The sequence below is a fragment of the Nymphalis io genome, chromosome 14, assembly GCF_905147045.1.
Source record: "Nymphalis io chromosome 14, ilAglIoxx1.1, whole genome shotgun sequence".
Taxonomy (NCBI): Eukaryota; Metazoa; Arthropoda; class Insecta; order Lepidoptera; family Nymphalidae; genus Nymphalis; species Nymphalis io.
Window position 1 is genome coordinate 10,251,211 of NC_065901.1, and position 26,162 is coordinate 10,277,372.

At 30.0% G+C, this 26,162-nt stretch overlaps 1 protein-coding gene across 1 annotated transcript in view; it reads left to right on the top strand.

Annotated features, from left to right (window-relative positions):
- The first annotated feature begins 1,196 nt into the window (after positions 1-1,196).
- Positions 1,197-26,162, top strand: part of LOC126773266 (lachesin) — a 68,554-nt gene continuing 43,588 nt past the window's right edge. Inside the window, exons 1-4 of the mRNA XM_050494086.1 lie at positions 1,197-1,261; positions 1,960-2,181; positions 15,483-15,610; positions 25,744-25,951. Coding sequence (XP_050350043.1) covers positions 2,109-2,181; positions 15,483-15,610; positions 25,744-25,951 — 409 coding nt within the window. The 5' untranslated portion in view covers positions 1,197-1,261; positions 1,960-2,108. The remainder of the gene's footprint in view (positions 1,262-1,959; positions 2,182-15,482; positions 15,611-25,743; positions 25,952-26,162) is intronic.

Below are 26,162 nucleotides of genomic sequence, written 5' to 3' on the forward strand. Positions count from 1 at the left end.
TAATACAATTATACAAAGTATATTTTCTGTAATTTTATTAAAGCATTTAAGACCTTAGAGCTATAAGATCGTTTTTACGTTTTATATATACAAAGCTTAATTTCCTTAAAAGAAACCTTTCATTGCCGAACAAAACACTGCATTAAGTAGGCAATACTTAGGCCACTTATGGGCTTCCTTGGCATTAATCTTCATATAATCGATAAAGTGATGTATGTTATTTGAACGATCACATGTTGAAATTTAATACTTCAAAACTTATAACATATGTAAAACAGATACGACACTCTTTCTCTTATTTATATTTATTAATATAGCTTTCAGAAATTTATTAATTTTTCATTAAAAATACGATTTATTTATTTAAGATTCAAACAATAATAAATAATTAATTTTTTTATTTTAAAAATTTATAAATAAAACAAACGAGTTAGTTCTTAGCTAAACAAATTGTATTAAACATTAAATTAAAGCTATTTTAAAAGATTAATTATTATTATTCACGACTTGTAGTGTTTTTTTTTACTTCAAACTCTGTATGTTGATCATAAATACGAATTAAAAATAATTACAAATAATCATTATTTTATAGATTTAACACAATTTATTTTAATGAAAACTAATTCTGTTACGAAAAATATCTAACGAGGTTTATGATACAATAAATATGTAATATATAATTACATATACAATAAATAACTTTACGTATACACAGGTTATAAAATTTTTTTTATATTTTTGTAGCTACCATAGAGTAAGAAACATTGATTAAATTCATGTTATATATAACACCATATAAAATACTTCCTAGATAGATGATAAGAACAGTAAAAAAAGAAAGTAGTTAACAAAAATATCGAAATATGTTTGTTTGGAAAGAGTAACGTTTACTCCAAACGTACAAGATCCCGTTCAATTATTTTTTACCTGTCGGCAAAGTAAATGACAGACGCCAAGCCTAAGAACAGAAGACGCCTTCCCTACGGCATATTTAAAAAAAATACAAATAGCCTTTACGTAAGGGAATCCAAACAGTCTTTGTTTTCAAAAATAGAACACCAGGGAAAGGAAACAAAACACATTCGTATTCCTATTCACGCAAAAGGCGCAAGGTTTAAACGTTTGAACGGTAACCTTTTCATGCGGCGCTACGTAGCCTTACGTAGCTGTGTGCTACAACGTGCTCAGTGTGCTACGGGACTCGGCGCGTTCCGGACGCGTCTTTGTAGCGCGGTTTAACCAGATCGTGACTTGTTGCGATGTTAGTGTGTAAAATAAATTATTTAAGTGTTTTTTTTCCGTGTTAAATTCAATGGTTCTTGTCGAAAATGTTAAAATTATTGCCGTTGCAAGAAAAATAGAAAAATAATATTAAGAATTATTTTATTTAATCTTCCCAATATATGTTATAATATCAGTCGTTTTAATATACTGGTCATTGTGACTTAATTTCATTGTAAATTTAAAAATTATAACAATGTATAATAAAAAAAGAATATTTCAGTATATGGTTTTAAAAGTAATGCTTTAATCTCTTCATCCACTTGCGCAATCTGTATTCAAACTGTCGCTGTCATTCTTTGAAAATATATTCCCAGATTTTTATCCATATTGAAGAGATTATAAATATTGATAGCCTTTTGGAAGCCAACAATGGATTGGTTATTAAAAAATGGGAATGAAAACAAACTAATTGGCTACAATCAATCCGATCGAACAGAAACAATGATTGAAATGAAATATTCCAACAATATACGATTCGTTTTATTCGACATTAAATTTTGATACATCAATGATTGTATTGTTCAATCTTAAGTCCGTAAAACAATACATTATTATTGTACAATGGCTTATGTTATTTAATTCAATTCACTATTTTCTTTTAAAATAAAAAAACCATACATAAATAAAAACATGCTGTATATATTTGTTTTTATATAATTTTATTTTTGACAACAGCCTACTTCGATCGAATGTAATAAAATATAAATTTAAGCAATAAAGTTGAAAACAAATTAACGCCGCAGTGAAATAAATGAGCACACTAGTGATCACTGACATAAAATGTACTGTTTTGGATGATGCTGTGAATAGTTGATGTGAGCGGAATGAGGAGCGAGAAATCTTGTTTCTGGTCCATGCTGCAAGCTCTGGCCTTATTGCCTACAATGGCTTTGAAAGGTAAGTCTTTCATTCAAAGCTGGTTATGTATAATCTATGCAAATACTGCTTTTCGGTTTTTCTCACTACTGTGAAAAGTTTCTAGGTAAGGCTTTGTCCGGGTGTATACATTTTATTGCTATTTGCTATGTCCCGTTTGAAGTGTGAAAACAGTTGCAGTAACAAGGGATATAACGTCACATGGTTGGTCTATTGACGATGTAGGAAATGGGATATAATTCTTATAGGGCTGTGGTAATGACATTATTAAATAGCTAACTGTTCGTCGTCTTCGTATGTTAAACAAAACAAATACAAGTATTTAATTTGATATTTACATAATCAGTATTATATACTTTTCGAATTAGGTTTTTTATGGAAGCAGAGGATCAATATGTATGTATGAGGTTGTATGTATGTACCTGCGAGATAACGATGTTGTTTTATTTTCAAGAGAAATCCACAAAATAATTGAATAATGTTACATAAATATAGATACATTTTATTGCAAGAAATAAAACGGTTTTAAGGTAACAAAATCGTGACGAGATCGCTACTCTATGTAACTTATTAATTAAGTATAGTATTCAGTTAATATCATATTCTAAAGTTTTCAAATTCTGTAAAGTATTCAAGAAAATAAATTTAATTTAATTCTAAAATACGTTTCTATTTTAAACTTCTATTGAAAGAATAAACTAAAAGTACTCGAGTAAGATCACACAAAGTCTTCAAAGTTTGGTAAAATCTTTCAAAACTTTGTTACTTTGAGTACTAATAAATTATAATAATATGTTTCTTTAATTACTGGTCTAAGAAAACAAGCAAACCTATTTTGATAAAGTTCCAAATATATTTACAGTAATGGACTTTGGAGCTTTGCCTCCAACTCTATGTATTTAAAGGCTAAGCATTATTAGAAGCTTTAATGCATGAGTTAAGGGTATGTAATTGAGTGCATAGATATTTGTATTCAAACAAAGATTACGATCTCCTAACAATAAAATCATTTATTAATACTTCCATTTCATAACATTTGTATACAAAAGAGGTAGCTCCGTATCGTTTTATTAAAAATAAATGTTAATGAAAATTTATTGTTCAAAAACCATTTTATTCAAAAGATTTCCTGATAACAATACAAAGGGATTATTTAATTTAAACGCTTTGATATACATTTCCGACAGTTGTTATAATATTTATTCAATAGAAATAGGCGATGTTGTAATAAAAAATATAATTGGTAAAACTTTGTTCATGTTTATCGTGAGTAAAATTTTTATAGAATCGTTTGTTTAAATCCTATCATAATTTGAAACAGATTTTTTTAGAACTTCAGTGAAAATAAATGCATGGAGGTTTATTTACATTGATGATTTTATGAAATCTAAATTAATATAATAGTTACTGTATTGATAAATAAATTCAACATATATTTTTTAATGAAAATATAAATTAAGCGTATTATTGTAACAGGCAAATATTATGTTTGGATATCTGTTACTTAATCACTCTCAAACATATGATTGACTTATGAAATTAGGTATTAGGTAAGGGACATAGTGTATAAGATATAGTATATATATATTTACATATATGTATATATATATACTATAAATATATTATAAATGTATATATATATATATATATATATATATATATATATATATATATATATATATATATATATATTATTGTGGTTACATTGTATTTTAATTTACATATAGCAAATATAACCGCGATAACCACAAACACGTGAATCTTAACCAAAGGTTGCAAGTTCAAATCAAGTCGCATTAAATTGTCATGTGCTTAATTAATTGTTTTTATAGTTATTTTATGTTCAGTAGTGAAGAAAAATATCTTAAAGAACGTATGGGTGAAATTTCGCCAAAGTGCAAACCCGCAGTTACAAAGTGAAATGGAATAAGCTCCAAAACCTTATCTTTAAGGAGGTACCTTTTAGAAAAATTATGAATAATATTTAGTTAAAAATAAAATGCACTTTATAATATAAAAATAATGTACACATTGTATTAATTTACCGTTACATTTTAAAGGCTTAATTTCATGTTTAAATTTACAATTAAATAAAACTACTTCAACGAATTTCCGAAAATGTATTTCACAACTAACTTTGTTACTGTCGGCTGTAGCGTAATAAATTAAACTTTCTGACAGACAATTACAAGTCAGTGTGTTCTTGAACACCAAATTTAATAATTTATAACATACATTATTGTAAATTAATATCAAAATAAATTGGTCATTATCAGTAACGGAGGCGGCATTAATGTAAAAACATATGTATTATATATGTATTTTATCGACACTAATAAACATTTTTTTAATTTCATATTTAATTTTGAAAAATTAAATTAAAATAACAAAAAATGTGTGATTATATGTGAGAGAATAAACGCTTAATGAGCCTTGTTTCAAAACATCAATGTTTCTTCACTGCTTCGGATATCCACTTAAGCTAAAGACGGATGATTCTCCTTTCAGTCCATATCAGCCCCCCCCCCCCTTATTGGGTAAAAAGTACCACTTTTAAAGCTTAAAATAGGTGATGAAAGAAATATTAACGATTTTTTCATCGTCAATTCGCTACCAATCTTCGAAACTAATATGTTATGTCCCATGTGTCTATAGCACCGGCCCAATCACATTTCAAACGAAAAAAAAAACAATAACTATTGCTGTTTGGTGGTGGAATATATGATGTGGTGGACGGACTTATACTTATAAATAAATAAATAAATAAATAAATAAATAAAGAGTCCAAAAAATACTATATAAATACTCATACTACAATATACAACTGTATAATTAGAGATAGTTATGTTGTATCGAACCTTAGAAAGGTAATGCAGCATACAAAAATCATATCGCCAATAGGCCATCAAAATTATTATAAATTTTATTAATTCTGAATATTAATTTTCATACGATCATCTGTTCTGGAGCTCGTGACCTGGATCAAGTTACATACTTACGGGACCAGATGCTCAATAATATACATTCCAGAGTGAAGCAACGGCCTGTTAACGCGCGGTCCTCATTTTCTTAAGAGCTCAGAAATCAATGTAATGAAGGTTCGAATTATTACTCGACTGGAAATAAATTTGGGTTGACATAATTTTATGCTCGACTTTTACATAATTTGAAAGTATAATTTTTAACTGTAGTCTTCATAAAACAGACTTGTATTAATGCTTGAAACAAAATCGAATAATGTAGACTTGCTAAGCTAAATTGAATGTAGTTGTTGTTAGTTGCATTTTAAACACACACACACCCACACACACACATACAAATCCTATGCACATAATCTAAAAATACAGATGATTTTTATAATATTCTGTAGATTTCTTTGAATTTATCCTTAAATATAAATTTTAACATAAAGTTACTAATTATTTATTAGCAAAAAATTAAGAAGTATCTAGTGCAGATACTTCTTAATTTTTCATCTCAATATTACAATTAGAAATAAAAAAAAAAACTTATCTTTTACTGAATTTAAAGTTTGTAATATAAAGACAGGAGTGAAATAGGAAATGGCTTACTTGACCACTAAAAGAAAAACCACTCGTAAAACTTTTAACGACCGATTGTAATTATAAGGCACTTCGGCGTCTGCTTGTTGCTTTGACTAAGATATGTGGGTACTACCTTTATGTATCGGGTGATTTGCATCGTATTTCCTCTTTTGAAATGCAAAACCTTGTATTAGGGTAAAGAAATCTTATATACAGCCATTAAATGGCAGTTAAAATAAAGATTTATGGCCTTACTTACAAGCATTGTTTAGCGGCTGTTTAATAAATAATAGATTTCTCTCTTTTTGATTTGACATTTAAAAAAAGACATGCCGTTGTTTAACTAATAACCCGCCAAATAACGTTAAAAGGGAGGCCGTTAGTATTACAAATTCTATAATATTTACTTGAATACGACGGATTTTTACTATTAAAAATGGTTTATTCCTTTTTTTTACTGAAATAAAGTTTTTCTCTTGATGTACCTATTTACTTCACCGTCTATCTTCTTGAATATTAATTAATGTATGTTATAGTAGGTCCTTACACATGAAATTGGCGTTTTCTACGGGAGGAATATAAAGTCTTTTTTTTTTGTAAAATATATTTAATTATCTATTATATTATATAGTTGTTATCTATGCACTTTTGAATTTATAAATTTGAATTTTGAATTCGTAACCAAAGAGGACATATTTCAGATCAAAGTGGTCAGTACGACAAAACGCTAATTTTATATGTAAGGACCTAATATAATTATATATAGGTTGTATATAGGTTATAGGTTTTATGGATATATATATATTTATATGTAAGGACCTAATATAATTATATATATAACCACCTATAGACGTCGTATTAATGATTGATCTATTGTGTCTAGTGCACGGTCACTGAAAATGTTAACCGATATTGATAATTTATGTAATTTAAAAGCACTTTGACACCTCATTTTCTATTCTCAAATGGTCACTAGGAATCGAATAATTAATGGCTCAGAAGCGTAATATCTAACGCACGGGATCCTAAATATATTACAGTGAACGTACGATATGTTAAACTACAGTACTCTATAATTAAATATTAATTTGTACACTTAGAGGATTTATAATAATAAAAAAATACTTACAATTATAATATATTGTGACTGGTATAACCAAGATGAGTTTACCACGTAAATATTTTACGGCACCAATTAAATGAAAATATCACATCATTAAAATAGGACGTTATCACTAGCTCGGTTTTATTATCGATATTTTATTTCGTAGTATAAGCTTAAGTTACGGACTTTTGTATAGACATTTGAAAATTCACAAATCATACATGTAAAGCTTTTTGAATCTGCTGTAATAGTTTCAGAAGCGATGCGAAAAGTCTTCGGATTTATAAATTTAATCAAAATATACTTTATTCACTCTCTTATAAGCGCTTCTGAATGGTCATGTTACAGGATTAAATTTGATGTAAAGCAAACACCACTTCAGGAATTAGATACAAGGGAGAAAAACCAGCAAAAAAAACATTGTTTTAATAAAAGATTAAAATTTATTAGTATAGACTTTCAAATATCTGCACTAACTTGTCTCAGGGCTGACCACTTGGCGTTGTAGAAAGTGTAACCTGGGTTCTTGGCTTTGTGCAAACCCGTTTGTATAGGCACCACCAACTCATCACATATTCTATCACCAAACTTGCAATGTTTAGTATTTTTGGGTTCTGGCTTGTAGAGCGAGTGAGCTAGGGTAGCTACAGACTCAAGACACATAACATATTTCGTTAGTGACATCGTAAACATTTCTTCCAGTGCTAATGTCTTTGGGCGGTGGTGGCCACATCCCATCAGGTGCTCATCTGCTAGTCTGCTTATTTGTCATAATCTGAAAGTTCAATATGAGTTTTATTAATGTTTTTTTTTCGATAGAAACAAGCAATTGCTTGCTTATCTCCTAACGATATTGTTAAGATTTGAGTTATCCAGAACATCAATCTTTCAGGAAACATGTTGCTATTTGACTGAACTTTACCGTTGTTTAAATATTCAATATTAGCTTTTAAACTATAAAAACTACGGTTTTCACTTTCTTATAATATTTAATAATAAATTTCAACATATTATGCTAATTATGACCTAGTTAAAGCACGTGAATATTTTTTCATAAAAGGTAGGTAGACTGGTTCATTCATAACCACTACCTCATGGTCATCACCACCAAATCTGCTCCAATGCAGCAAATCTACTCCTCAAGAAGGCCTTTGCCTGTATATTTTGTTTTATTCATTTCTAATTTTGAAGTTTAATTCGAAATACTTTGATCGTAATTTTTTTTTATATATTTTTATTTTACAATATTATGCATTATAATGAGCAAATTATACCTCAGTAAACACACGTCATATTCCTCGTTTATGATATTATAATGAATTAGTTAATTGATAGGAAATATGTGATACACAATGTTTAAATATATGCTTACTTGCTTAATGCTTACTTTTTATATATGTAATATATAAATAAAAAGTAAGCAAAGTGTTACAAAATAGGCACATTTTTATAGGTAAGCAAGAAAATATGCTATTTACGTACATATTAAAATAAAAATATACATTTTTACAACAACATTCTTAATAATATCGTTCTTACAATTTCCCCGGTAGCGTTTTTTCATAGTTGCTATTGGCAGGTAACTCTTTTAACTTGGATTGATGGTTGATTCGACAAATAATGCTGTATTAACAAATGGTTGATATATTTAAATTACACATTGTTACGAAAATATTTGTTAGGCTTTTATTGAATTTCTTTTCTTTTTTTTTATATGCGCCGGGATGGCAAATGACTCTACTCCACCTGATGGTAAGTGGTAGTAGAGTCCAAACGCGACGACGGCCAGTAAAGTAAATTTCGATATAATTTAGACGTCTTTTGTTTTTTTTTTCACTTAATTTTTATTCAGACTGATAAAGAATTTGTTTATTTTACAGGCTCTTACTTTACTTCATACGTTGTGAATGTGGCGATATATTTCTTTAATAAGCAATTTTAGAATTAACAAAGCGTAAAACTGTTTAGAGTATTTTCTTTTTCAAGATGGCTGTAGTTTTTAATTTGAAGAATAGTAAGAATATAGGCGTTAGAAATTAAATTGAGCTGAAATTTGCACATACTTTTTTGTTAAGATGACACTAACATATCTTATTCGACATGTACATGGATTACAAAATATTATGGATAATGATTATTTTAAAAAGTTTGTTAAATTTTATTGTATTGATTTAAAATATTCTGAAGTTTTAGTAGTTAAATTGGACTATCGATCTATTCAATGTCTAAGTTTTCGTCCAACACGTTCTCAACTCGCATTAGCTGCAGCATCAGGTGCAGGCAAAGCTAAGTTTATAATGACATGTATGTCCGTTTACTTTTGTAATAATTTTCAACTCGTACACATATTTTTATTACGTTTTAATTTAAGGAACAGTTATATTTTATCTACGAAAATATTGTGCAAAAAAATACGTATTTGTTTGTTTCTTTTAATATTAAATACGGAAATGACATTCAAACAAATATAGTAAATAATATAGTTACACTGTAAAAAATAATTTTCACATCCACTTGAGAAACTTATTGACGCTTTAATTTATATATTTCAACGTCCGCTATACAAGATCTTCTTTTCTAGTATTATTGAGGTATGATTCGACTGAGAATTTACCTTAGTCAATTTACTTACCGTAACAGTTTTATTTTTTTACCTTAATTATGAATATATTTATTATCGTCTGGGTAGGTACCACCCACTCATCAGATATTCTACCACAAAACATCAATACTAAATAATATATATATTTAGTATATATATATATATATAATTATTATTCTTCATCCAGGCAAATTCCTATTATTCTTTAACATTGTAATTACAAAACATAATATTGTTAACCCGTTTACGCTTAACAAAGCAGCTATTGGTCGTACACCAACGGTTAACGGGTTCCCATGACACGGGTCTCCTAGTGTGGGTACCAACGGATTTATTCACGTATTTGTTAATTGGTTTTTGGTAAATAATTTCAAGGAATTATAGAATGAGTACGTTATAATTCAAATTAAAAAAAAATATACAAATTGACTTATACAATTGTTTTTACAATGTCAAGCGTTACTAAGAGTTTTAAAAAAAAAGTGCTTATACTATTTATAATAATAGTGATGTGACAATATGTTAAAAAAGTAAAATATGCATCAAATTCTGAGAATACTGTACTTCCATCTCTTAAAAAGAATTTAAAATTTATGTTTAAATAGCGAAGTTAAAATACGTACGTTTCTTTAGGATACAATTGCGATTGACGAAGCGTCTTTGAAATTTTCAATATTGTATTATGATGTAGCATTTTAAGATCGTCAGCTCTACCGCAATCTAATTAAATTTAAATTGAAAGAAATTTGGACATTGAAACAGTAGGTTCCGTATCGATCTGTCCAGAAGGGGCCTCCTCGTTCAGCACATTAGCATTTGGTGACAGGTGCGAGCCGCGCCGGATTTTGTGAAATTTTCCTTCACTTAACCGATACATTGTGTTCTGTTGGCAATAAAAACCGTTTTCAACTTATTCATTTTTATGCGGTATTAGATTTATAATACATAAAATCAAAATGATATTATAATTTAATCGAATAAATTTTTGCAAGGACTTTTGATTATACCCAAATTTATTTCATCTCTCTATAAATAATAATCTCATAAAAACGAAATATTTTTAACCTGTAGTTTATGTTATATGTGAACGTGTTTATATTAAATAGAAAATTAATATGTTTATATATATTTTTTTGTTATTTCAACAAGTAATAACATACATATCTTAATATATTAAGTATTATATAACATGTAACTACGACCAAAATAGGATTACATAATTAGTATAAACATATATTGAATTACTGACTAAACAAACAATGAGTCTGTGTGTCTGTGTATATAATACACAAAGCAGTTGTTTATGAATATCTTTGAACATCAAAATAACGTAGTGAAATAATACAACATAAATAAAACTAATAAAATGTACGGACGCAAACGTCTATCGAGATAATACTTGAAAAGGATTGCAAACTTTGATTGAAGCATTACGTCAACAAAACTGTTATTAAATGAGAAATATAAGTTATTTATACAATTGCAAATATTTATTGTTTTTTACAAACGAATCATACAGAATTGAGATGGAATAGTGGATGATGAAGATGATAATCACTTCGTAGCATTCATTCATTAATTTATTTATTTTGAATACATAAGCAGACTGGCAATGTTCAATAGATATTGGTGCTGTAAGAAATAGTATCTGTTCCTTACATAATCAGTCCGTTACCAACCTTGCATTCTAAGAAGTTATGTCCCTTGTACTTGTAGTTACACTGGCTAACTCTCTCGTCAAACCGGAACACAAGAATACTAAGTACTGCTGTTTGGTGGTAGCAGTTATGATGAGTGGTACCTACTAAAACGTGCTCCACTAGTATAAATTACTTTCCTACGCACGAACTCGGCTTTATACGTTCATTCATAAAGTGTATTAAAGTTTTTAGTCGACTAGATTCAATATAATGTAAATTGTTAAATTTTACAAATGATTAATAACCCAAGACACAAAATTAGTTCTAATGGAAAAGTTTAAGGAGACAACGATTTTCCATTACGCTATTTCAAGATACAATCCAGTTTATTATCTTAACTATAATAATATAAATGGGAAAGTGATTTGTTTTTTCTAACGCTTTTACGTCTAAGCCATCGATTATAATGATGTTTTGCATACGCGTTACACACGCTTTGTACTTATGGTAGGGCTCTGTGCAAGGTCTTCTGAGTAGGATGAGTGGGTCATCAGATATTGTTATGTTCCGGTTTGAAGGATGATTGAGCCAGTTTAATTACGGGCACAAGGGGCATAATATCTTGGTTCACAAGGTTGGCGGCGCATTTGGGATGGGTAACATTTCTTACAATGCAGATGTCTATGGGTATTGGTGATCAGTTAACATCAGGTAGCCCAAATGATCGTCCGCCTACCTATTCTATAAAAAAACTATCCCTCTCAGACGTGGGTGAAGCCGCAAGCAGAAAATAGTTGTTAAATAAATATATTTATCCGTCTTTTTCTTATTTTTAGCAGTTAGTAAGTACAGTAAAATCCTGCCCACCGTTGAGCTAAAATCCTCCTCTCCCATTTTGAGGAGAAAGTTTGGAGCTTATTTCAACACGATACTTTAATGCGGTTTGGTAGATCTAGCAGAATTTCAGTGAATTTAGACACTACACATTAGGTTTTCTCACGTTATTTTCCTTCACTATCAAGCACGAGATGAATTGTAATGACAAATTAAGCACATGAAAATTCAGTGGTGCTTGCTCAGGTTTGAGGAATGAGATGGCCTAGTGGTAAGAACGCGTGAATCTTAACCGATGATCGTGCGTTCAAACCCGGGCAAGCACCACTGAATTTTCATGTGCTTAATTTGTGTTTATAATTCATCTCGTGCTTAACGGTGAAGGAAAACATCGTGAGGAAACCTGCATGTGTCTAATTTCATTGAAATTCTGCCACATGTGAATTCTACCAACCCGCATTGGAGCAGCGTGGTGGAATAAGCTCCAAACCTTCTCCTCAAAAGGGAGAGGAGGCCTTAGCCCAGCAGTGGGACATTAACAGGCTGTTACTGTTACTGTGCTCGGGTTTGAACCCACGATCATCGGTTTAGATTCACGCGTTTTTACCACTGAAACATTTTAAGCATTGAATAATATATTTTTGGACATCTCACTTATTTGACAACACGCCAAATTATTGGCTTAACATTCGACAGAAGGGCTGGTTGATTTTTCACCCAGAGAATATAATTCTAATTGAATCGCTATTCAACGTGACAATGCTATTTATATACAAACTATAATTCTACGTAATCATTAATGTACAATGAGTATTTTTAATTTTTATTTTTATTTACTTGTATAAGGCCTCAATATTAGTTATAGCTTATGATTATATATATTTAACGCGATAAAATTAAAGCGTGTGTGTGTTTGTTTTTATTATTATTATCACTATAAACTAAATGAGCCTTCTGATGATAATCATCTCGACCCATGGACATTGGCATTGAAAGTCATCCCTGAAATTTTCAATGCAATACCAACCATGATTTCCCTTGTGTTTATATTAGCACTATCTCACTCACCATCAAACTAGAACATCAAAAAGCAAAATACTGATATTTTTCAGGGGAATAACTAATGAGTAAGAACTATGAATGGTCGCTCCGCAGATGAGATTGCATAAACATTCACCATTACTATTGAAATACATTAAAATAAGTTTATCGAAATGATTAAAAAAATATGAGGCAAGTATCAAAATATAACTGTAAAGAAAAAAAATTATTCAGCTTAATAATCAATGAGATTCTAGCGCTTTTTCTCATAAGATTTTTTACGGGCACAAGCTCAGTAATATAATCTGATTGTTTGACATTTCAAGCCGTGCCCCTAAACCGTAACATTATATTTTCGAATGAAACCGAGCAGAGAAGTAAAACATTTATACTGTTGTGTAAAAAATGTATATAAGATTAATTTATTAAAAATTTACACTTAAGTGAACATTTTATTGATGCAACAATTATAGATCGTTACCAAGTAACTCTAAAACTTTGAAGCTGTAACAAAAGGGATTGCGCAAACTTGAATAGGGGATCATAATTTTATTTAAAATTAAACTTTGCACTAAGGCATGTAAGGTTCATAATCGATTGACGCTTCCATATCGCATTAGTGATTACCTAAATGTTACTATAAATGTCAAAGTAATGTTATGGCTTAGAATGAAGTTCATAATACTTATTTAAACTTTACTTTACTTAGCTTTTAATTACTCGCGACTACTGAAATACCACCATTTTCAATTTATTCTTTCATCAATCACGTCATGACATTTGCCATATATTATGCCTACCTATATTATTAGAATCTCTACCATAATGTTAAATTGCTTTACGCTTCATAATTTTCAAAATTTTTCTTAAAAACCGGCTGCTTGTATCATAAAGGCGAAAACTGGTTCTAAGCTTATTCCAAGCTTATTAATTTTAACCATTATATAAGTAATTTGTTACTGTAAAATTCATACAAAGTTATATCACCTATTTCCCTATTATATTTTTAAAATTTCAGATTTCTAGACTCAGTAGTTTTAGCTATGAAAGTCAGTCAAGAGAAATGATTTTATGAGTATAGATTGCTATTGACATATAACCAACTACGTAAGGAGGAATGAGGTAGTATTAGTGAAATTGATTCATCTAACTTATCCGCAAGGATTAATTTCATAAAACATAATACAAAGTCGCTCATTCATATAATGGAATTACTTATATTAATATTTCAGATAACAAAACTTAGCCTCTTTTGTAAAAGAAACACAGAGAACGTTACCTATATTGTAGTTATATTTTTATCTTATTTTATTCAGCTCATTATTTTCATATAAGCTATTAAATTAAGATGTTATAACATCTTATCAAAGAAATAATTCCATGATTCACGAACATATTAATCTTTTGAAAAGATAATAGAATTAAAATATTACTTTCCTTATAGTATTAATGATGTTTTTTTTCTTCTTCCTTTTCATTATACACGGCATTGTTTTCGTCTTGTTAATTAATATATAAATTTAGCATAAATAAATAAGTATATCAAAAGAAAATCTATACAAATTACTTGCCTTGACTGATTGATCGACGCAGGGCCAAAATCACAGGGATTAGAAACTTGAAATTTTGATGGTGCATTTTATTATATACACATATATGTATATAATTCATCCAAAGCAAATCTCCTTATGATTATTGATTTTGTAGAAAAAGAACTTCCGTAAATAATCACTCTTTGTAATATGTCATACCTACACGACTTCCCTCGTATAATATGCATTTTGCAAAATCTTGAAACTCATTATGCAGAAACAAACAAAATTAAAATATACATTTTCAAATATATATTTTAATCTAACAAAAATTCACATTTCGACATTAATTTTCAACAAAAGCTCTCCGAGTTTCGTCACCTTTGTAAATCAGAATTTTAGACTCGTCTAAATAAATGTAAGGTGAATTTTTTTTACTTTCGAATATGCAACGAATTCTTTTTTGTTGGTATTAAAATATTAAAGGTAAATTATAGGAGCAGTCTATATATGTAAATGGAAAAATATACTTTCAAATGGTATGGACTCTGTGTTTGCCTCTGTAGTATACTCACTTATCTGCTAATAATTTATATTGCGGTGAACTCAGGTTTGAAAGGTCAGTGAGCCAGTGTAATTACAGGCAAAAGGAACGTAACGTTGTAGTTTAAGTAACATATCTTAAACTGCCAATCGATTGTCGGTGCCTACCTAAATAGAATTAAAAAAGTACCACATAAGGTTAATTCAGACATAGTTTTATACAATTGGTTTTTAATTTATATAATTTTTGGTTTAAAATTCTGTTAATATCGTGGAGAAGGTTTAGGTCTTTTTCCTTTGGATTTTATTATTTTATGAGTTTGGATATCCGTGTTATAGATTTTCATCACTAGATCTCCAACAAATTACACACACATGAAAGTACAGAGTTTAGAGAAATAAAGACCAAAATCTGATGTTATCTGTTCTTTAATGCGTAAAAAATTAAACATAATTTAATACAAAATAAAATTGTTTCAGATTCTCAAACTACAACAAAGAAGTTCTCTGAAGAACCGGCATTTGAGAGACCTATTGGCAACCACACTTTCTTCCTAGGCAGAGAGGCTGTTCTAGGTTGTGCTGTCACAAACCTAGGAAAGCATAAAGTTAGTTGAATATTTTTTTTCTTAAGTATATAGTTTAATCGTCTACATGTGAGATTAAGCCAATTTAAAGATTTTTATTTTTCTCGCCTCATGCATGTTACACTCGGAGGTTTTCCAGTATTAACAACATAAAAAATGTTTTAGTTGATTACATATACGAAATTATAGTTTTACGGCTTAAGTTCCTCAATATCTTTGTTTCATTATGAAAACTTACTTACATAAGAATTACTTGCATTAAAACCATAAATATATTATAGAAATAAAAATGAAAAAACAGTTACGGTACAAATCGTGACCGCATGGAATGGTGGCATGAAAGATAAATGTTAATAATTTATCTTTTGAATTGCAATTCTGATCGTCTGAACTAAAAATTAACCAGCCTATCACTAGTAGATGCAGTAAGATTTTTTTTATAAAAGTGTTTGCACTCTTACTCCAAGTCCCAAGCATTTTAACTGCAAACGGAATAAAGTCATAATTTGGAATAAGAGATGAATTTGATTTTTCAGTTAATTCTATTAATTTTAATCTTCTAGCTTGAATCGATAAAATTTAAGTAGTGTGAAATAGTTTGTATAAAAAGTCACTAGAGAAACTATTTAAATTTTTTTTGGATTCCAAATTGGTGCTGTCTGTCTACCATAAAATATAGGTTTTAATGTCCCATTGGTCTAGTAGCCAGCTTGTACGGCTGCAGATCATAATGTCCTAAGTCCTTTGGATATGCCTTACAAGCCACTAGACCAAACGTATAACTAAAAGGTAATAAAAACTTTTATTAAACTTCACTTGTTAGTGCTATGATGAAATATAAAAAAGCAACTGAATTTTAAACCAGATATATCCAACCGATTTTAACTAAAATTCTGTACAAACTTTTAGTTCCGGTAACAAAAACAATCAAGTACACTAAAATGTATTCGTTTTCGTGAAAACGATTACATAAGTAAATATATAATTTTTTTTGTGATGATTTATTTCTATAAAACTTTTGATTTGAATCCAATCATTAATAATAACAAAAAATAATTGTCATCTATGAAAATAATACTCCAATTATTATTTATGTTCTAGTTTAAATAAATTTAGTAGTAATTAATATATGACGACAAATTAACGAGTCGTTTATAGAACACGTGGAAATTTTAAATAAAATTCTCTATTTTTGTCAATAAATGCTTATTGTAACTGACAGGAAAGAACGACTAATTGCCACAACGAAGAGTCAACCAGAGAAGTGTTTAAAAATGTAGAGGCAATCTGGCATGAAATGGCATTCAACGTCGCATATAATATTAAAATTTCTACCAAAAATCACAATGTTTTTTTTTTTTTTATTTGTATAATATTTATGCAAATGTAGATGATATTTTGCAAGCTGGTATGTTTTATTTTTAAACTGTTTTATTTAATGAGACAATGCAACTTTATGCAGTAATAAATGCTATTAGATAACGTTATCTCACTTTTTGAATATAGAATTTTAATATATCTTTTAGATCAGATAAAATTGACCCTTTAAAGAATAGCACTTTGCTTTTGAAGCACATACGCGTCTAAATGCAAAATACAGTTTATCAGTCCAGTCTTCGGCTCTTCATTCTGATGCGATTATATGTCTCTTTATTAATTTTTTATGTACTGCAATTTAGTTTATATGAAATGTTCATCTATTGTTATTTGTTTTTGAAGTAACGTAGAACGTAAAGTAAAAAAAAGAGAGCGTAATTTGCTTTTTGCTATTATTCTCGTGGACATAGACATCGAAAAATATACTCTTATCAAATTTGTAACGATTTTGTAATTAACATATATTGTATAAACGAAATATTAAAACAAGACTCATTGATAAGTTACAGTGAAATTCTAACATATTTTGGTTCCATTGCCCGTCTACAACCAGATAACCTTAATAAATTGGCTGTAGTGGGCGAGGTCGAACGGAAAATACTGGCCGAACACCTGGCCGTTGTTGTTACCAGGTAACAGCCCTCGCACTAACTGCGCTAAGAGAAGCTGAAAACGGAACGAGGTGGAAACACATAATTATGTAATGCAGAACTTTCAAAATAACCTTCAGTAATAAAGAAGAAACCAGAAACTCAGACCAGGAAGAAAGAAGAAGATAGAATGTTTACAACTGCACTGACTTTTCTTTTAAAATCCTTTTGTTTTGTCTTAACTTTTTTCTTTAATTTTACAAAATCTATAAACAAAGAAAAAATAGAAGATTAGAATTTATTACTAGAGAATATATAAATATGACTACATTAGTTTGATAATATACATGAATTAATTACTTATTTTTTTGGTACATTTTTTGCCATTTCCATTCAAAGGGGAAATGCTGATAGCATTCTTGCCACCATTCGAAGCGGTCACGATTTGTACAGTAGCTTTTTTAAATATTTATTTAGGGTAATTTATATTTTTCTTGCATAGTTTTATTCTTACAGAGTTTTTATATGTCATAAATCAAATAAATTGTTGGATCAAATCTGCTTTAAAGAGAATGTATTTTTCCTATAGTAAAAGTTTTATACGTTACCAGTCAAACTGCCTCAGATATCTTTTAAAAGAATATTGCTTGAAAATTGACATTCCGCCGTTTTGGGTAGCGCTATCTATTTCGGAAATATGTCGGCTTAGTTCAAATTTTCTAAAAAATTCCCAAACACTTTAGCAAGCTATAAATTTCAAGCCATTTTTTTATTTGTAAATAAATTAAAAAGGTTTGAATTTTTTTAAGCGTTAAGTAGATGAAATTATTATGTGTTATTGATATACATATACCCTTATAGACATTTGAAATACAGATAAGTGCTAGGTATTCATTTTATTTTTGAGTTTAATGCAGTTTTTGCAGCACTATTGTAAACTGTACATTGAAAGAACAAAATATATCTACATTCCGAAACTCCAGCGTTTGGCTGAATATATATAAATACATCTAGTATCAGTAATAGCTTATAAAACTTTGGAATCCAATTTTAGCTAAGTTTAATACTGCGTGGATTCCATGACATTGTGGTAAGAAGTAAAGATGAAGTAGATCTTTCGGACGGAACAATATAATAATAATTTACCTCATAATAACAACTATTATGTACGACATACTTCGGTGGCTAACTCATGTCGTAGCTAGGAGGCCTCTTATTCCTATTTTAGACCTGATACTATTTTATGGACTTCTATTTTTATGTTTTAAATTATATTCTACTAATTTTGTATGTAAAGCAGAGAAGTGTAAATAAAGGATTGATAACTAAGACGCTTGTGTATGTACAAGCAATTGAAGGATTACTTTGACTTGGGGTCGAAAGAATAAAATATTGGTACAAAACTCACCAGCCGGAACTACCTAGATATGCATGGATCGATAGATACTACAGTCTAGAACAGATCTACTTGCAACGACGCTTCGGTCTCAATATATTTAGTTGAAATTTTTTTATTTAATTTGATTAAATAAAATATAGATTACGGGAATTTAAAATAATATATAAATTTAAAGTAACTTAAATTATAATACAAATTAAAACCGATGTCATGAGATTTTTTATTAAGAAATATTTTATATTAAAACAAATGTTACTATCGCTGCTATGCTTGTGATTTTTTAGCGTGTGATTATAGCGATAGTAGTCGTGATGATCCCGCTGGATAGAGGATAGATCACAAGAAGCTTTTCCGAGGGTCTCAAGTACAACCCGTGCAAGAACCGTTGAGTTTTCATGAGCTTAATTTATATTTATAATGTATCTAAAATTATAGTATATTTAAATTCTTCGGACACGTCTCAAGAAGACACGGTGACTTTATAGAACGCCTTGTCGTTCAAATCAGAGTTGAAACACATCAGACCTCGAGGTCGGGCGCCTATGCGATGGATTTACCAAGTCCGATCTGCGGCGGGTGGACCATTGAATAAGTGTACCAGGATGAGAGCTGACAGGGAGAGATGGCGTAACATACTGAAGGGAATAACACCAGCTAGTTCTTTGTGACGACAGCTTTGCCATGAACGTATCGACTAAGAATAATGTATCTTGCGCCCGCGCTAAAATGAAACATCTTGAGAAAACCTACCTGTGTAATCTGTATGAATCGGATGAATCTCTTGCTTTCATATATAATCTAACATTCAGCATCTGCGTTGTATAAGCTATAATCCTAAAAGGTTAGGAGAATTCAATATAAAAAAAAAACTTCAAGTATTTTCTGTACTTCAAAATCTGAATAATAAATAACATATCTTCTTTATACGTTAAAGAACAGCTGACTGGCTGACATATTTACACACAGCCCAAACTACTGGGGCTAACACCATGAAAATTTGTATGTAGGTTTCTTTTACACAGTAGGTCAGCAGTAAGTAAGTATTTTGAAAATGTTACCCCTACTATAGATGAAGGGGATGAAAGTGCGAGAGAAACCGCGGGTAAAGCACTGATTAAATCTTTTGTTCTTTGTGTTTGTTTTAAATTTAAAGTAATCGAAATATAATCGACGCGAAAGCTAGACCGACATAAGCAAAAATAATATCTATACATAAAAACATTAATATATTTCTGCAACTAATTACAATAACTAATTTAATTATTGTATTAGGGTGATTGAAAAAATAAAGATAAAATCTTTTCAATATTAATAAGCTAATATCCGAACCATTTCACAATGGCTCTACATAGGAATAAGCATTTCATTTCACATAATGCACAATTCGTTTTACATATACCGGACATGCTAACGAGAGCGACCTATTCAATACCGTTCAGAGATACTTGAACTGAACAAATATTGTTCAGTACATCTGTGAATCTAAAGTGATTCCAAGTGGACTCAAGTTAGCATTGTCTGCATGTTCATCACGCATGACTACCTCTGAAACAAATTAAGCTGGTAAGGGACGTTTCCTAGGGACCAAGCTGTGTGTTTCGGAGATAGAATGATTAACGTTTCAATCTCTTATTGTAAAAGAATATTCCCCATTGAATGAACAAAATAATATAAAGATATTTCATCGTTACAATTTTTTTTAATTGTTTCGAACGTCCAAATTTATCAACAATTTGAGTTAAAAAGATATTTTATTTTAAATTAATAATCGCTAATGCAATATATAATTTATCTCGACATGGAAATTTGTCGAGTATATTTTTCCATTTTTAAGAATGTTTGTGGTGAGTCTTAAATTTATCTTTGTACATATAAAATCTTCATCGACTTACTTGTATATAAAATATTAATATAATATAAAATATTATGATAATAATTTCCATGTCCGATTTCGGCCATAGCGGTCAATCTTACGAGAGAATATCTAATTGTACAGGACCTATTATAGTATACAAAGACTGTATGCGTAAACACAGATGAACTTCCTTTTACTGTCTCATAATCAAGAGCACCGATCGTGGGCCTAAATTTTCCCGTTGTCAGATGTTGTATCAAATTTCTCGTCTAACTTATGTCACTTATATCAAATTTTCATAGTTAGGCTAAAAAATTCCAGCCGAAATTGGAAATGAAACAATAAACTATTTCACGCGGGCACAGTAGTTTCGAACGAAGTTTGACCGCCACTGTAAACAGTATTCCGGTCCTGTCCTTGTGGGAACAAACATTTGCGTCCCACATCGACACCGAGTTACTACGTGTCTGTTTGTGTTTATATGTTACGTAGGTTGTTCGGATGTTTGATTTGTGTTAAATTCACAATATTATCTACGTTGTTATTTAGCAGATATTTATTGTATCATATTTCTCACTATTAGGATCATAAAGCGACCCTATTAATTTTTCTTAGATCCAATAATTGCTAATTCATAAAATGTTACAACATCAAAACCGATACGAAAATATACTTAATCTACTGGTGGTAGAGCTTTGTGCAAGCTTGTCTGGGTAGGTACCACCCACTCATCAGATATTCTACCGCAAAACAGCAATACATGGTATTGTTGTGTTCCGGTTTGAAGGGTGAGTGAACCAGTGTAATTACAGGCACAAGGGACATAACATCTTAGTTCCCAAGATTGGTGGCACATTCGTTATGTAAGTGATGGTTAACATTTCTTACAATGCCAATGTCTATGGGCGTTGGTGACCACTTATCAGGTGACCCATATGCTCGTCCGCCTTCCTATTCTATAAAAAAAAATATCTAAATACATAAACTTAGAAGAACTTTAAAATCATTCTTTGTCGTAAAAAATTCAAGCATTATTAATTTTGTTGACGTCACTGATACACGACTCGGTTATTTCCGGTAAAATGTTGACACTTTTACAATAGAATGACTAGAAATATATATATAAAAAATCTATTTGTAAATTAAATAAAACATTTAAACGTTTATTACGTTTTTTATTACGTTTGTATGGCATAGGTAAACGGCCGTCTTTAAGCTATTTTAAATCATGTTATTTTAATCAATTATTATAATAAAATAAAAACAATAATCCCACTTAGTTTCTATTGCCGATTCTTCTTATTCTTTCGACCCTTTTATCTATTTTTGAAATGTAATAATAAAGTTTGATTCTATATTGAATAAATTGTTTAGACCTTAAATTTGAATATTTTTAAATAACACATTATCAGTCGTTCATATATACTACTAAACATTGGTTTTCTACAGTTTTAATAATTTTGCTATTGATTTAAAGAAAGTCATAATACTAATGAACTTCCAAAAAATAAATAAACCTATAAAAAGCTTTCCGTAATACAAGTAACTGTCCATAAAAAGAAACGTATACGATATATAATATTCCACACCAATTATCCAGAAAGCAATCAGAAAATTAATTACTCGGAAACAATAAGCGTAACATTGTCACTCATCTCGACCCGGACCTCAATCGCTGTGTCGAATTAGGTTTCATAATAAACAATAAGAAGTTCCAGACAAAAGCAACTAATCGGACAAAAACAAAAGAAATCAGTGAGCGAAAAAGAAACAAAAGACGGCCTAACAACGGCTGTATACACTAGCTTACTTCATGCCACAGAGTATCAAAGAATAGCTAATCAATTATTTTCAATTTTCGTTAATATCGCTACTAATTGAATTTTGAAATATTCCATTTTAAAATGATGATTCAGTTATTAAAAAGGAACGATAGATTAGAAATTATGAATACATACCAACTATTGTATAAAGCAAAATGTATGCTACGGTTTTCACGAATAAATTTTATGTTTTATTTCATTTCATCGGAATAATTGTTAAAATTTATAAAACATAAACATTTTAATATAAAAATAAAACAAATTGATTAAGAAAATATAATCGAAACAATCGCAATTTGTATGATAATTTGTTTCATTTGCAACAACGGCTTCTGTTTTATCTGATTTATAATAATTATTATTAATATTTCGTGTTCGTCTAACGAACCGTCTTGTTATTATTTATAAACGTAGGTATTTTTTATCTAATCCCCACAGACGTGATCAGATCCCCGCGTTCGTGCCTTTGTTATATCTTTCGATTGCTTTTATTATTTTTATTCTTTAGTTTTGGTAGTGAGTAGTGCCCGCATGTTTTTATTTTCACAGCGTCACAATCAAAATTTCAGTATAACAGATTTTGTTTGTCTTCCTTCTTGTTGTGTGTATACATTTATGCTTATCTTCAAATTACTTTAAGGCAATAAACATTTGATCATCTTTATTTTTTAATCTGTGGTCTTTGTAAAGGTCCGTGTGTGGTATTAAAATTCACAAGGCGTTTCGAAAACCAGAGATGGGGCACCTTGATTTTTGTGCATTGTTACACAGTAGGCATCTAGCCAATCCGCCATTTGGAACGACTTGTAATGAATCGTAATCAACTTTGCTCGACTATTTAAGTATCAAACTACAGAAGAAAAGTACAAAAATGAAAAACATTTTACATTTTCTATATAATTTTGACTTAAATATGGCATACAAGCGAATTTCTTGTTGGTAACTCTTGTACACTCGGTAAAAAAATGTAGCATTACAATTAAAAAGTGCTTATAAAAGCTTACTTTAACAACGTATATTTTGAATTGGTTTCATAACCTTTTATACATTTTGTATTATTTAATATAGAAAGTCAGCTATGCAAGGACATATGGGCAACCTGTATATATAGTAGGGGTTTTGACTTTATAATATATATTAAATATTCCTTATACTATTTAGCCATGTCTGCAGTACTAACATGTTATGTCCCTTACAGAAACTGAATGAAAAAAGTTTAAAAAAACTCAATTGGGTTTCTTATTTTAAGCTTTTATAGATACTACAAAGCTGCCGGTACCAGGCCAAAACGATGTAGTAATTTATTAATACTTCATATTGGTAAAACTGGAGGTAGAGCTTTGTGCAAGCTCGTCTGGGTAGGTACCACCCACTCATCAGATATTCTACCGCAAAACAGCAGTACTTGTTATTGTTGTGTTCCTGTTTGAAGGGTGAGTGAGCCAGTGTAATTACAGACACAAGGGACATAACATGTTAGTTCCCAAGGTTGGTGGCGCATTGGCGATGTAAACGATGGTTATTCTTACAATGCCAATGTCTATGGATGTTGGTGACCACTTAACATCTGATGGCCCAGATGCTCGCCTACCTATTCAATAAAAATAATAATTATTATTATGTAACTTTCTTATTTGAATAAAGAATATTTTGGTATAAGGAATTTTTTGATTTGATCCATCAGCAATCTGAATATTTTGTGGACAGGCTTTATAACAATCCTTATGTTATTTTTATTATTATGAGTTTGAATGTATGAACATCCTAAATAAACGTTTATATTACGTCGGACGTATTTTGTTATTCCAGGAAACAGTATATAAAACGACAAAAATATTACATTGAAACATTTAAAAAGATAAATATTTCTCATATACCAATCGCGTTTACGTTTTTAATCGTTGACAGTAAATAAAGTATATTTACTTATTTGTAAAAGTACCAAGTTTTTTAATTCATATTCTTTATCATCGTTAAGTTCGTTACATAGTACAAAGAGATAATAATTAATGTTACAACATAAAAACCGATACGAAGCCTTTAAATAAAAAAAGAACGAATTACACAGCCTGTAAATAAAAAAAGTCTTTGAAGAAAAAGGTTTGGAGTTAATTCAATCACGCTGCATTTAATACATGCAGGCTACCTCCCAATATTTTCCTTCACCATTTATCATGACATGAATTATAAAAACAAATTTAATTGAATAATTAATGAATGTGTGAGTTAATTGCTCGCTATTATTGTTATTACAACTGACAAAGCGGGACAATAAAATTAGTATTCATTAGAAAGCCATTTCAAATACGCTCATTAAATTCGGCAAAATTCAGGTGTTCTATTTTATCATAAAAATAATCTTAGTTGGTTAAGAATAGAAGTTTTCTTTTGTTCGCAAGCGATCATATTAAACACTTGACATCTATAAAAAAATTGTATCAACTAACTATCCGATAGCCGAGATCGTCCAGTGGTTAGAACGCGTGAATCTTAACCGATGATCGTGGGTTCAGACCCGGGCAAGCACCACTGAATTTTCATGTGCTTAATTTGTGTTTATAATTCATCTCATGCTTGACTGTGAAGGAAAACATCGTGAGGAAACCTTCATGTGTCAAATTTAACTGAAATTCTGTCACATGTGTATTCCACCAACCCGTATTGGAGCAGCGTGGTGGAATAAGCTCCGAACCTTCTTCATCAAAAAGAACAGAAGGCCTTAGCCCAGCATTGAGACATTCACAATCTGTTATTGCAACTGACTATAATTTAAAAAGTATGATAATGACCACAAACATATGCTTTATTTTTAAATATAAATATACTTATTATTTCTTGACTGTACTATGTAACTCATCGATAATCTTGGAAACAAATGTTATTTCAATATATTGCTTTCAACAGTATTTTGAAAATTTACTCTGTCTAATATTAGGAAGACCAAATTATTTCGAAATCTCTTCACATAACATGATTCAATACTTAAAATTTCAGGAATCCTATATTTGTAATTCATTACTGCAACCATAGTAACTTTCGTCAGCTCGCTTCATCAAAAGCGAATCCACGTTCTACGAATTGAATGAGCTCTAAAATATTTTATGTTTCAGGTGGGTTGGCTCCGAGCGGAGGACCAGACAGTTTTAACGATGCATGAACGAGCGGTCCTGGGGTCGAGGTATGCGGTGAGCCTGGATGCGCCGAGGACATGGCAATTGCGTATACGACCCCTGCGAGCTGAGGATCGTGGCTGCTACATGTGCCAAATTAATACTCAACCAACGATGACTTGGCAGATTGGCTGCATCGATGTGTTTGGTAAGCTCTATACCATTTATATTTATGCACTCAATGTCTTTATATTAAGAAATGTGGAGATGTTTTTTTGTAATGCTTAACTAAAAAAATTCATAAAACTTAAACGAGAAGATGCAGCGCGTTTTAGGTAATTGGGTTTGGTTTGATTTTAGTATTATAATATAAGCTATATAGCTGCGCTTCGCAGTTCATCAGCGCGTAATTTATGATC